General features: G+C 43.0%; 1 protein-coding gene across 2 annotated transcripts in view; it reads left to right on the plus strand.

The window, feature by feature from the left end:
- The first annotated feature begins 1,190 nt into the window (after window positions 1–1,190).
- Window positions 1,191–14,062, plus strand: part of SNAP25 (synaptosome associated protein 25) — a 30,639-nt gene continuing 17,767 nt past the window's right edge. For both annotated transcript variants that reach the window (XM_075707871.1, XM_075707870.1), the window contains exons 1-3: window positions 1,191–1,262; window positions 1,917–1,958; window positions 11,168–11,216. In XM_075707871.1, the coding sequence (XP_075563986.1) occupies window positions 1,191–1,262; window positions 1,917–1,958; window positions 11,168–11,216 (163 nt within the window). The remainder of the gene's footprint in view (window positions 1,263–1,916; window positions 1,959–11,167; window positions 11,217–14,062) is intronic.

A 14,062-nucleotide genomic window follows, 5' to 3' on the forward strand; every position in this document is an offset into this window, starting at 1 on the left:
CACGTATCACAAAGACAGGACAGAAAATAGCCCCTGGGATTTTGCCTTCTTAAAGCAGCTTTGCTGAAAGGGGCTGCTTTTGTCCTCTTTCTGTAATTGAGCATGATAGCATGAGCTTTATGGCTGTTTATTGGCAGTCCCCCACAACTTCCCCACCTCCTCTACACCTGGGATTAGGATTTCCTGCAATGAACAAATCTAACATTCAGCGAGCAGTAATTTGCAACGTGCCATGCTTGAATCAAGCAAAGAAATAACCCAGTGCTGTTGTTATAAAGAACTGACAGATGGTAGGAGGACCCGCCTTTCTTAATCAAGTCATGCTCAGTAATCAGAGCTAGCTCAAATTTGTAACAAAAAAGAAACCCTACCCAAATGAGGATTAATGGGCTGCATTCTGGTCTCGGGTTAGGATGAGCTCAGTGGTGTTCTGTATTGAGAGGGATAACCAAGACCAGGGTCTGACCCACTTTGGGGAGAAGTTGAAAATACCAGTTAGGTCCTGCCATCGCTTCCCCTGAAATGAAGGATTCTCCCAGGTAGACAACTTCTCCCAGTCTAAATATTATTCTCCCAGCTGTAAATATTATTTCAGAGTCTGAACTACAGCATGGTGGACAAGTCATTAGCCGATAAAAATCTGCAGAGTTTCATTGTCTTTAATTTCATTGGAGATGTATTAGCCGAGTGTTCAGCCCTCCAAGCGATGCAGCTGAAATATAGGACATGAGGGACATAGGCTTGACCTTGACCTCCTTCATGTTAAGGCTTTTAATTCTAGAGAAGAATGAAAGGGTCTCAATCCTGGTAGCAAAAAACATCTCCTAAGTCTCCAGCTTCAATATGAGTAGCATTTGAAAGGTGAAGAAAAAAGGAAGGATTTTTCTCAAAGAACACGACAAGATGCATCCTTGTTCTTTGAGAGTGATTAATAACATAGGAACAAAGCACCACCTTGAACAATCCTGTGTGCTCGGTACTATATAGGAATTGTTATCCAGAACGAAAGTGTTTGACTGAGGGCACTCACATAATAAAAGCAGTTTTGCGGGACTGACATTTAAGCACAATTCAGTGAGTCAGGGAGCCTAACCACACTGTTTCTTTCCCTTTTTGCTGTCTTCCAGGCTTGCAGGCAGCTGAGCGCAAAACCTTGATCTGCGGCTTCCACAAACACACCCACAGCTAAAATGGCGGAAGACGCTGATATGCGCAATGAGTTGGAAGAAATGCAGCGGCGTGCCGACCAGCTTGCTGATGAAGTGAGACTGATAGCTAAAAAGGAAACTTGGGGATGGGTTTGGCGTGAGAGACATACCCAGAAACAGGAGCTGATCCGGCAAAGGATTTCTAGAGCTGATTCTGTTTCCCATCAGCTTTACACTGAAAGCAGAATTGGAAATAAAATGAGCCGGGATAAAATTTAATGTCATATTTAGTCTAGATTAAGGCATTTATTGATCGTGAGTTTGGTTTAGGTATTAGAGTCTGCATCAATCTGACTGGCCTCAGAGCAAAAAGCAGCAATTTAATATTTTCTGAGGATTCCTTCAATTTGCCAAACCTATTAAATGTTAAAAGTCACCAGTTAGGTCTCTGAAAAGTCTTAGCTGAGAACGACAGACTTTATTTTTAAAGTGGAACACCAGCTGTTCCAGGCACTACCGCCGCAATGCATGAGCAAGGGGAGGGCAAGCCTTAGCGACTGCAGCTGCCCCGGGATGCGGTGGGTACTGCTGCATTAGCAAGCTGTGACAGAGAGCTGAAGATGAAGAGATCACCAGTACCCTGCTGATGGCCTGATTGTGAGGGAAGGCAAAGAGCGTAGGAAAAGCGTACTGTCAGCATGAGCCTGCACTTTAGTGTTGGAAACTGTATCTTGCCAAATCTAAGTGTTTTTTCCTGTTTTTTTTCAGTCCCTTGAGAGCACCCGTCGAATGCTGCAGCTTGTTGAAGAGGTAAGGACTTGCATTTTATTTGCACTTCTCTTGTGAGCAAAAGTGATGCAGAGTCTGACACTGGAAGTGGTTTTTTTGTTCACTCACATTGCTAGCGCGTGGCCATGGCTTTATGTGCCACTCCATCCCCCCTTACCCTTACCCCCTTACGAGGGTCACTCAAAACATTGTGCCCTGGTTGCCAAGTGTCACACTGCAGACCAGCTGCTGAAGCACTGTGTTGCCCATACCTGACCATCCATTGAGACAGGCTACTTGAGATAAACTAAGGAAACAGCCTCTGAGGGTGACCTGGAACCAGGGGCAAGTGGCTGAGTTTGCTGCAGAGCTCCTGGAGCCGTAACGCTGCAAGGGGGGAAGGTGAGAAAGGCCCATGGTCTGTTTGCCCTGTTGTCTCTAAATACCTCCCTCTCCATAAACACTTGCGGCTTTTTATAGAGCATCAGTCACCACAGCATTTAAGTTCCACTTCTTTATGTATCTCTGAAATGTTTATTAGGATTTCAAGGCTCATGAGATGTCCTAGATTGGCAGCTCTGGAGAAGGAAGTTCTCTGTTCTTCCATGGTGGTGAGGAGGGAACCCAGGCTTGGTCCCGCCTGGAGGGGTCACTTCCAGAAGAGAAAAAACAAGTCAGTCAGGCTTCATTTCACCCCCTTTGTAACAAAGGGGTTTAAAAGTCATAAATTCCCAAACTCAGTTCAGTTTAGAGTGTTCAGCCATCAGGTGGTGGAAAACTTTGCTCCTGCTTGACAGGACATTTTATTGTCAGACACCATGTGAGCCTTGGCTCTGGAGCTGGTGACATTTTTAATCAGGGTCATCAGCACTGACAGTCCCAGTACTTCTGACAACCAGAGGAGTCTCCAGCAGAGACAGCAGGAAGAAAATTACATCAGGTCCCACGTTCAGGAACAAGCACAAGCCCAGCCGTAGGCTTCATGGTCTTGAAATCAATCACAACTGTGGAGATCAATGGAGCCCAGTGGAGACAAAATTAAATTTCCGTGTACAGATAGACAGACAGATGGGTCACTGAGCATAGTCAGCATCACTTCTCCTCCACAAACACTTCAGATGTGGGCCCCTTGCAGCCGAAACATGCTCTTGTCTCACGAGCGATCTGTCCCTTTTTGCTGCTCAATTCCCTGGACATGCCATTTCTAACCATCACTTTATGTCAACTCTACGCTGAATGCAGCTCCTGCTGAAATCAGTTCAGTGACATGGAAGAGAGTCTTACATGGGTACCGCCACAAATGCAAGGTGGGAGAGCCTGCTGCCCCAAAATGCCTGTGATCTAAGTAGGCAAGGCAGATGATGAGTGGGAAGAAAGAGAGGCGCAGGAAAGGGAAGTGATTTGCTCAGGGCCAAGCCATCAGTAAATATCAGCCCTGTCTCTCCTGAGCCGTATTTGTGTGACCTATGCACTGCTTGAGTCTTCCTAACATATTGAACCAGCATATTGTGAATGCCACTGGAATTTCAGTATTAAATCACGGCAAATGGCAAAGTGGGAGGAGAACTGGGACTGATGAATTTACCAATGAATTTATGTAGGACTCTAGCGCTTCTTGGAAGAGCTCGGCATCTCTCAGGACCTGGCTTTTATTCAGATGCTACAATATGTTCCTGTCCAAATAGAGAAGTTTCTAAAACTAGCACCGAGTAGTCAAGGGAATTCTTCTACAATGAGCTGAATATTATTTTCACTAATGTGACTACAAAAGACCTTTAAAATTCTTCTGTGGTCTGTGGTTGATTACTCCGACCCCATTTCCTAGGTACTTTTAAAAGAATGCAGCATTTAGGGAGTGAGAGATTTTATACTGAAAAGACAAATGGTGAGTGTCTTTGAAATCGAACTTGCACTGCTCTGATTTAATAGACCCCAAAAATCCAATTAGACTCCCTTGCTTAGCAGAACCTGCCTAGTGGGTAGAGATAGAAAATATTCTTTCTCAGTGAAAGAATGTTTTTTACTCTGTTCTCTTGATACAGCAAATCTGTTATTCCTTACTCAGCAAAAGGATGCCTCCATGTTTAAGCATTATTACTATGTACATATGTATGGATTCCTGTCATGGTTGGCTCCGCTCTGTTAGATACCAGGAAAATACAGAATAAACAGACTGATGTGGCTGCACTCTAGAGACAGAAGAGTGCTGTCCACCCAGGGAAGCCCTACAAAAATACAATCCTCAATGCTGAAATGTAGGTTATAGCTGGGGGACAAAACGGATGTCCCCACAGGACCATGGCCTCCTTGCCCAAGAAGGCTAGGCTGAGTTTGGAGACCAAGCCCTGGTGCTGTTCCCAGGGAACATCGGCAAGGAAAACCAGATCTGTTACTGCTTCTTACTTTTATAACCCATCTTTGCAAGAGGCTGATTGTTTCAGTCCTAGCACACCAGGGGAAGCAGGAAGAAGCGGTGAGTGGCTGTTGTAAAGTCACCACTGCTTTGCCGCAAGGCAGCTACGTACTGGGATGGCAGATTACAAAAATCAGTTTGCTCTGTGGTGCCCAGCATACCCATGCAACACAGTTACATCTACACTGACCAATGCTCATCTGAGCTGCGCAGCTACTCATTGCTATAAATACCTGTCTTTGATGATGATGCTGTGCAATGTTTGGGCCAAAACATAAAATAAAAATGAACTGAGGCAGAAGTGAGACTAAATACGCAGTTTGTAGCTGACCTTCTTATTTTCTTGTTCAAGCTTTTTACCTCTGAGCCAACTTTATGAAATGCAGAATAACACATGCAAGGGGAAAAGCTGTGAGTCTACTACTATCTTCCAGTGGAACCACCACGGCCTTTAAAGAAAATCAAATGTTGTAGGGTGGGGAAAAAAAAAGAAGATGGTTTCTAGCTATGAGGCAGCAAGGGAAAAAATGTCAATAAGATCGGTACTGTAGAAAGCCCAGCAAGAAAGCACTTAGCAACATGTACAGACAAAAGGGCTGTTTTGTACATTTAAATCCAGATGGGACTATCTTCTCCTCTCATATGCTGGGAGGTTAGAGCCAAGTTTACTAACATATCAAAGCTGAAATGGTAAGCTATAAATGTTTGATAACCTCATGATGCTGCTCTATACAGGACACTGAACATACGGTATGCCATTTTACTAACTTCCTTCATTTGTGATTGGGAAGTGAGTTTCCCCTGGCATTATTATCATAGTCAAATGTTCCTTAATTATAGTCTGAAGAATTAAAAAAAAAAATATTAATTTAGAGTTTGGTCCAAAGCTTGTCAAAGCTAATTTGAAAAATCCCTTTGACATCGTTAGCTATTGGAACGGTTCTACTCAGAAAAGTGTTTGAATCTGTGTAATTCCACAGAAATACATACCTGGCAGAGAGGAAGGGGATTCATAATTCTGGTCTCAGTTTTGCCTATGCAGGATTAGACCCCTTCGTCTATGTAAACCAGGGGGGTAGCGCTGGAGTCAGGGTCATTGTGCTAGATGAAAACCAGGCACACGGGATTCAAGGTGGGGGGGTCACAGGTTCGTATCGGCTGACGATCTGAACCGCAGGGTGAATTAACAGGCTCTGAGAAGTAACATGGCTCTTTAATCAAGCAGAAGAGACATTGTAGCATTAACAGGGTGACAGTGAACTTGGAACAGGAGCTGAGGAAATGCATTACTATGGATGACTAAAAAAATGTTTCTTTGGAATGTTTCTAGGAACTGCTAGCAATGTCAGCCTGTCCTGGTACATAACTGTCTGTATTCATTTATTCAAGACAAACTCTATAATCCATATCAATTAAAGCAAAATTCATCGAAGTGGAAGTTTATGTGTTCTTCACATAACTGAGTGTATATGTGTTCTGTAAGGTACATCCGGAAATACAGAGAAAGTGATTTCTAGAATTTGGATTCTCTGATACATCATTCCCTTATACTGCTATGAAAATCACTCCTCAGGCTATCCCAAGGTTGGAGTAGCTGCACTTTGTAGCAGGCATGGATAGGATGCAACACACTGTGTTCCTGGAGGGACTGATGGACCCTTTGAGAAGTCATCCCAAGTCTCTTCCTGGTTTTACTTCCCCCTTGGGAAATTAAGTGACATTAACAGGAAAAGTAAGAAATGATACAGCAATGCATTTCTGCTCCAAAGTGCTGGGCAAATTTCAGTGAACACATTATTACTGACTTGCTCTGAGTGAGACCCTAATAAAAAAAGTTTTTAAAAGCTGTTACAGAAGATTGAGGATAATGTATATTAAAGCCTCCAACAGGGGTCCCAGTTATGCTGTTAAACTGGCTTCACTGAAGCGTTGACAGACTTAGGATGATGTATCTAAGAGCTGAATTAAGCCCAGAGTTTTAAAATCATATATTCTGGCTTTCTGATCAGTAGCTTACTCTGTGGTCTAGTGGAGAGCTGAGGCATGTGCTTCACAGAAAGCACGTTGAACCCAAACCAGTACTCCTTGTTGGTTTGCTTTTGTCTGAGCACTAGAGCTTAGTGCCACTGAAAGGTCAAAGGACATCAACTTGCATAAATTTTGGGGTGTCTATATGCATATCTATATTCTATATTCATTCAGGTGCTCTTTCCCCTAATGTGGTTCATTTTTAAAAGTCAAAAGCGATGGCTTCCTGCTCTGAGGGGTCATCTTGTGTGCAAAATTTGTCAGGTCTTTGCAGAAAAACGGTTGGCAACCCATGGTAGTCTCCATGGAAAACAAAGTCTGGGAGGACACGTGGGCTGCCCTGCTCATTCTTTGAGTCAGGGCTGAGTATGTTCAAGGGCTGCATGGGAAAGATTCGATGTGTTACCGTTTGCAGTATACCCACTTTATGGATAAACAGAGGAACTGCAGCGCTGTCAGTTTAATGCCTCAATAAAAGCAATTTGCGCTGTGCCATTTTCTTCTAAAGGACAAGAGTGTGAGATGTTTGCTGTACCATGGCAAAATCCAGCAGTCCAAATTCTCCTCTTATGCGCAACAAGAAGACAAGGAGAGTCAGAAGTAACTCTGGAGAGAGAAGGCTGTTACAGGTTTAAGAGCTGGATGAAAATGGCATGTGCTCCATGAACTCTGTAGGGTCCTATGAAAGATGCATTCTTCTTCTCTCTGGCCTGAACTCCCCTAAGCATCCCATTTTTTGAGAATCCTTATTTTGCAACAAACTAAACAGAGGACTGCCTGTGCAAGACTGGAGGGTCTTAAGAAGTTCCTCCATTGCACAGGAAGGAAGAAAGGCTCTAATCCTGGGGAAAGTGTACCATTTTCATAACAAGATGGACCTCACTAGTTCTACCCATTCACGGCTTCCCACGTAGGATCTCACTGATGTTGGTGAGCACTGGATGTGGGTGGGAACCCTTCCTGAGCTCTCAGGACCAGACAAATCAAAGCATGCTCACCAGGCCCCTGCCATGACCATGGCTCTTCTGGGAGCCTGTTATCAAGGTTTTATGATCAGTTGTTGTACAACATATTCTTCTGGGCTGGCACTTCCCAAACGCAGCTTTCGTCACCTCCTGTTACACATTCCTTAAGCAACCAGTTGGAGTGTGTCTGCTGGCACCTGTCCCCACTGAGACCAAGGGGACCTTCTGTGATACTTTTAGTGCAGAAAACGCCAACGTTGTCTATGTTTGGGCCCCAAACACACTTGTGTGGCATATTTCTTCCTCTGTAGTCCTTTAAATGAAGAGGTTTTGTAGTTTCCAGAGATGCCTCAGTCTGTTGTCACTGAGGGTCAGTTACTGAGTGTTTTTCTCCTCCTCAGGCATCTGGATGATGAGCACATTTTCAGAATAGTTCTGTCTTACAGACATGTTTGGTTTTGAGCTTTCTAAAAGATCAGTCACAATAGAAATACTGAACTTTTAGGGAAGCGTCAATCTGTTTTAAATGCACAAATGTGATTTTTTTTGTTTTAATTGGCTTTACACAGTTAATTTTTTGTGAAAAAGCTGGAAATTGATGCTTAATAGAAACTCGGAACAGGAGGAGATTGTCACTTGATGTCTGAATCACCTCTCATCTTTGTCAGTGAGCATCTTTTTATTAGCTTCAATATGCTTTGGATTAGACCTCAGATGGAGACAAGTATATTCAGTGCACACCCTTTAGTATTTTCACATTAGTATTAAATCTGTGGCAGGCTGCTCTTAAGAGATACAGTATTGCCTGATAAAATTAAATGGCACTGATGATCGGGTAAGTAAAAGAAAATTGCACCTCTTTTGCTCTGTGCAAGGATTTAATACACAATACAAACCATAAGGACTAATTGCTGAATTCATCTCAGCATAGGTCTTATTCAGGTCACTGGACATCTTAGCTGCATGAAGGCAGTTTGCTCAGATGTTAAAAACTGCAGGAAAATAAGGTCAGAGGGTTAAGGAGCAGCAAACATTTCTCAGCCTGACCACGTTTGACTCACTGACAGCCAACAACTATCGTACCACCAACTGCGGGTTTTCTGAGTCTGATATTTAGAAGGGCTCCATGTCAGACTGCACCATATTTACTCAAACACAAGATAACTCAGGACTTAAGCAGTCTCCTTGTGTTTGCATGAGGCATGTTTTTTCAAAAAACATACAAATCTTCTGGGGTAAAACATCCTTGGGTACCAAGAGCATAGAAAAAGCAAAATAAAAAGCTATTGCACATCCAGTGCTTAGCAAATCTGACACCTGCCCTACAGAAAACGTTAAGATCATGAAAGGCTGTTTCCTTACTCTAAATAGGCAAATCTAAGATGACCCTTGGACCCTAAGTTTCTAAAGGTTTGTCGTGGTTTAGCCCCAGCCAGCAACTAAGCACCACGCAGCCGCTCGCTCACTCCCCCTGCCCTTGTGGGATGGGGGAGAGAATCGGAGGAGTAAGAGTGAGAAACACTCCTGGGTTGAGAGAAGAACAGTTTAATAATTGAAATAAAGTAAAATGGTAATGATAATAATAACAATATAATAATGATAATAACAATAATAATATACAAAGCAAGTGATGCACAATGCAGTTGCTCACCACCTGCTGACCGATACCCAGACAGTCCCCGAGCAGCGATCGCTGACCCCTGGCCAACCCCCCCCCAGTTTCTATACTGAGCATGATGCCATATGGTATGGAAGAGCCCTTTGGGCAGTTTGGGTCAGTTGTCCTGGCTGTGCCCCCTCCCAGTTTCTTGTGCACCTGGCAGAGCATGGGAAGCTGAAAAGCCCTTGACTAGAGTAAGCACTACCTAGCAACTACTAAACCATCAGTGTGTTATCAACATTCTTCTCATCCTAAATCCAAAACACAGCACTGTGCCTGCTACTAGGAAGAAAATTAACTCTATCCCAGCCGAAACCAGGACAAGGTTGCAAAAATAAAAGCTGCCTGGGACTCAAGTAAATGCCTTATGAGCTTGAAGGGAGAGAGAGCAGCAGCGGGTACCTGGCAGGTAGCTGACCCAGGAGCAGTAGGGCGCAGCAGACTGTGGGGAGAGGCAGGAGGCTTTTTCTCTCCACCTGGCAACTCACACAAGGACTTAAAAAAAAAAAAAAAAAAAAAGGCGGGGGGGAACAAACCAGGCTGCAGACACCTGATGTTTTTCCCAGTTTCTACAGTGACATAGACATTAAAGACAAGAACGGGAGTGCAGAGAGAGGCAGACGAGAGCGCAACAAGAGGCATCTCGCATGCCTCTTGAACTGAGCCAGATCCTCTTGAAGCAAAGCAGAGAAGCACCAGCTGCACCAGCCAGACAGCTCTCAAGTGTGGCAGAGAGTCAGGCTTGTAGCTGAGCCAACGTGGGCAGTGCACTGCCGGCCTGCCTCGGAGCGCCTTGCGAGCATGGACCGGGCAGCTGACGGCCAGAGAGACTTCACTGCTCCCAGAAAGAGAGATGAGAAATAGCAGTGAGCAGGGCAGTTGGGAGGAAGGATAATATGAAGTCCTTAATTTTCCTCAAGGAAGGGGAGGATGGCCTGAAAAAGCAAAAGGGAAGGTCAGGACTCCAGGTTTCTGCTCCTCACGTTCCTGTGCAACTGTGGGCATCTCCCCTGCCCTTTGCAAAATCAACACCACCAACTTTATCTGCTTCACAGGGGTATGGATGCATTTGTGTTCACAGAAGCAGCTATATTACTGCTGCACAGGTCCAGGTAACTCCCCTGACAAGCTGTCAGGCCACAGAGGACTTGACTTCATCTGTTATTGAAATGCAACATTCAGGAGATAGTTCAGGCCATTAATTATTCACAGAAGTTACCACTGCTCCAAGCAGAATGGAGCTAGTTTCCCCTTTGTAATTAAAAAGGAGCTAATCTAATCTGTGATATAGCTTCGTATCACAGCACCCAGAAACCCGGGACACCTGATCACATCCCAGAGTGATGATAATGCATGCAAAAACTGTATTTGTGAAAGGTGCCCTGCTGCTGATTTGGACAGGTGGGAGCTCTGAATTGCTCGGCTTTTGCTCAAGCCCTGTGTCCATCAAAGGTGATGCTAAGACTCCCATTAATCTCCGTGGGAGCAGGGGTAGGATCAGCATGTAGGTGTTTTAAAAATCCTGCCTTCAATCTGGATCCAAAGTCCATTGATGCTAAAGGCACCTCTTTGCTGAACTTGGCTCAAACCCATATTTATTAGATCTCCAAGCCAAAAAATATGGCTTAATGCTATTAAGTATTAGCCTGCTTTAAAATGGATTTCCTAAGTAGGTTAGCTTTCTGACTTCTGTGTCGCAAGGGCTATGTACAAACCACTATGCCTCCTTACCAAACATGTTTGTGCCATATCTATTTCCCTTGAGCATTTCTCCTGTGGGATGAACATACACCTGCAATGTCAACACCCCCTTCTTCCCTTCTCCTGCTTCAGAGAACTTGGAGGTGAACCCTCTCTTTTTAGAAATTACTCTTGTGTAAAGTGATTATTTTAATCTCAAAGTCCAGGACTTTGTATTTTCTGCAGTGGTTCAGTATTCCAGTGAATCCTGAAGGGTTGAGAGTACCCAGTTCCTTATACAGTGTCCAGGCATATAAGGTCTTTGGACTGTGCCACCAGCCCCTTATGACCTTGTCATTTCTTTCACTGTTTTTCTTTTGTCTTCCTATGTCCCATATCTAGGGCTGAGTGTTCCCTCACTGATCTCTCTTTCTCTCTCTTTCTTCTCCCCCCCCCCCCCCCCCCCGCCCCCCTTCCTTACCTTGCTACCACTATTGGGATGTAGAGTAAAGATGCTGGTATCAGGACTTTGGTTATGTTGGATGAGCAAGGAGGTAAGTTCAGATTGCTTCAGTAAGGAAGTATAACCATTCTCAAAGTACTGTACTAACTCTGTGCAATCCTGAAAATGAGGGCCATGAAACACATGTGTGGTTGTGCATGAGAAGCCAAGAATCTCTTTGCCTTTAGCTTTGTTGTCTGACAAAGGAATGTACAATAACTGCGTAATAGTCTGTACTTCTTTTGATCTGTTTCCCATTAATGTCAAAGAGAGCTGCAGGCTGAACTCATCCAAATCATCTTTTTTTCAGCAAGCTTTGGGTCAAGATCCAGCTACACAATGGGAAGATTTGCCTCCATAAGTGTAAAATTCAACATTATTTATGCAGGTGCTACATAGCTTGTTTTAGCTACAAGTGAAAAGCTTGCATTAAATGCAGCCTAAGAGAAGGTAAAACAGGGTTAGCATGCATAAAATTCATGCAAGTGAATGTGAGTGAAATGACAGTGAGGATAACAGGAATCTAACATTAAAAGCTATGACACGATCAGCTCATTACAATTGACCATATAGGAGATTTCAAGCTTAGACGAGTCCCTGTCTGTGGATGACAGTGACAAAGACAGAGCTAGGTGTATTCAATACATTCCAGAAAACTACATTTTTGCCCTTCATGATATTACAAAGAAGCAGGTAGTTTCCCCGCCCCGCAAACAAAACTAGTAAGTCTTCATTTGCTGCAGACCTACACCACCAGCAAAATGGTGTCTCCAAAGAGAAGTTAAATCAAGAAAATATAAATTTCTGCTACTCTATATCAAACCAGTCCCCAAAAAGCCCTTGTTATTATTTACTATGTGGCATGATACAAAACTGTAGTAGGAAATGTTTTCTACAGAGGTAGTGCTATATTACTCGTCAAGTCCAGAAAACGATTATAGGCAACGGTACGGCATTGTTGGGAAATGGACGGCAGAACCTGACAAACCCTTTTCGTCTGTACTGTCCCTGCCTCTCTGGCACTAAAATGAATGAAAAGTAATAACAGGACCTAAACAGAAAGTATTTTCTTCTATTTGCTTTTATATGTATGTCTCATTGCTTCCCTCCCACCTCCCCCTTTAGGGAAAAGAATTTAACCTAACCAAATTTTGCCACATCAATTTGTCTTGACAAGAAAAAAATTACAGAGAATATTTTGTTGTCTTTGAATTTTTTTTTCTGCTGAATAACAGCAGTAAAAGAACTATCACTGAATACAGAAAACCAGAAATTACTTATGTTGAAACAGATATGGCACCTGTCTAAATAATGTGTTTTGTTTCAGAAGTGAATTATACAGCTAAAATAAATCACAAATATTGTCAGAGAAAGTCTGTAAATAGCCAGGTGTGTCTTGCAATGTAATTCACAGGCAGATCAGCAGAAACTTCAGTGGTTCCTATAACTTCCCTTGTGTTTACTCTTGGGAAAGTATGTTTCTGTTCTGTAACTGTTATTTTCCACAGATTTCTAGAGGGTTTTATTCTGTTTTTAACCCTGAATTTTGGTTTTGACTTTGGAGTTCTACTATTGCTAAACCCCTGTATGTACCAGTTGTCCCACCGACTCTCTAGATGGTCCATGTGAGCCAAGGAGCTGAGACTGGACCCACTGACCTCTTTGGAGTCCAGGGAGCTCAGTATTAAACTCTCATTGACATTAAAACGTGAAATGTATATTGTATGGCCAGGGATGCAGTTAGTCGCTACTTACAGGAAAGAATCAGACAATTTAAAAGCCTCTTTAAATTGGTTATGGTCGTGCCTTAAGTGGTTCAGTAAATTAAGCTGGTGACTATACAGTATGGGTTTCTCAAAGAAAACAGCCCAGCAATGCTACAAACTCTGGGAATATTGTAACCACTGTACTATGTTAAATGTTTCATCAAGTTTTGTCCATTTTAGCCATATGCAGCTGTAATAATTCCTGGTATTTTTTTATTTTAGCGATAAAGGACTTCTTATATTATCAGGCAAAATGCGCTAATGATGACTTTGAACCTTCTGTAATTAGTGCAATGTGTGCAATTTACGTCTCTGCGGATTATCAGATTAAGGAAATACTTTGCTAACACTGCCATGTGATCTCTTTTCAGCTGACTGCACGAGTCACTTAAGATTATTAGGTGTTAAATAGACAAAAAACATGACAGTGATCTTTCCAGTGGGTGGCAAGCAGAATATCAAATCTCTGCAGTTGCTTGAAGCTCTATTTCTAAGTTTCCTTACAAAATTGCTTGCTTTGAAGTTAAACAGACCTTACAAGGAAAACTTCTTTGAGCCGATCTCAATCTAAATAACACAAAGCAGAACTCGTTTTCTGATATCAATAAGCAGAAGTCTTTGGGATCATAAAAGGAAAGAAGTCAACGTAATTTTACAATGCTAGGTATTTATACAATAAAGCCAGTCTGGCTAGCTCCTGTTGCCTAAACGTTTACCGCAGAGTCTGTAATGACCCTACAGAGATGTGGAGCTTCACAAGAGCTTTCATTACTCCTGTTTCACAGAGAATGGGACTGCCATAAAAACTAGAGACCTCCTCCAGTGCCCTTTGAAGTCACTGGGAATCTGAGTTGGCTTTTGCGTTGGTATTGCTCTGCAATACCAAGAGTTACCATTTTTTGAGCCAGGTATTGTCATCCAAACCAGTTCAACACAGTTCTTCCCCTGGGGACCCCACAGGAAGGAGCTAAGAGGTTAGAATCTTCAACATCTCCATGTTGAATATTTTTCCATCAGTGAGAAAGTCTTTCCCAGACCCTATGTGCATCCATAATGCTTACATTTTTTTTAAACCTGGCCTTGAGTCAAGCTCCCTTAATTAATTATTTAAATATAGCTATGTACTTAATGC

The sequence above is a fragment of the Pelecanus crispus genome, chromosome 3 (genome assembly GCF_030463565.1).
Source record: "Pelecanus crispus isolate bPelCri1 chromosome 3, bPelCri1.pri, whole genome shotgun sequence".
Lineage (NCBI taxonomy): Eukaryota > Metazoa > Chordata > Aves > Pelecaniformes > Pelecanidae > Pelecanus > Pelecanus crispus.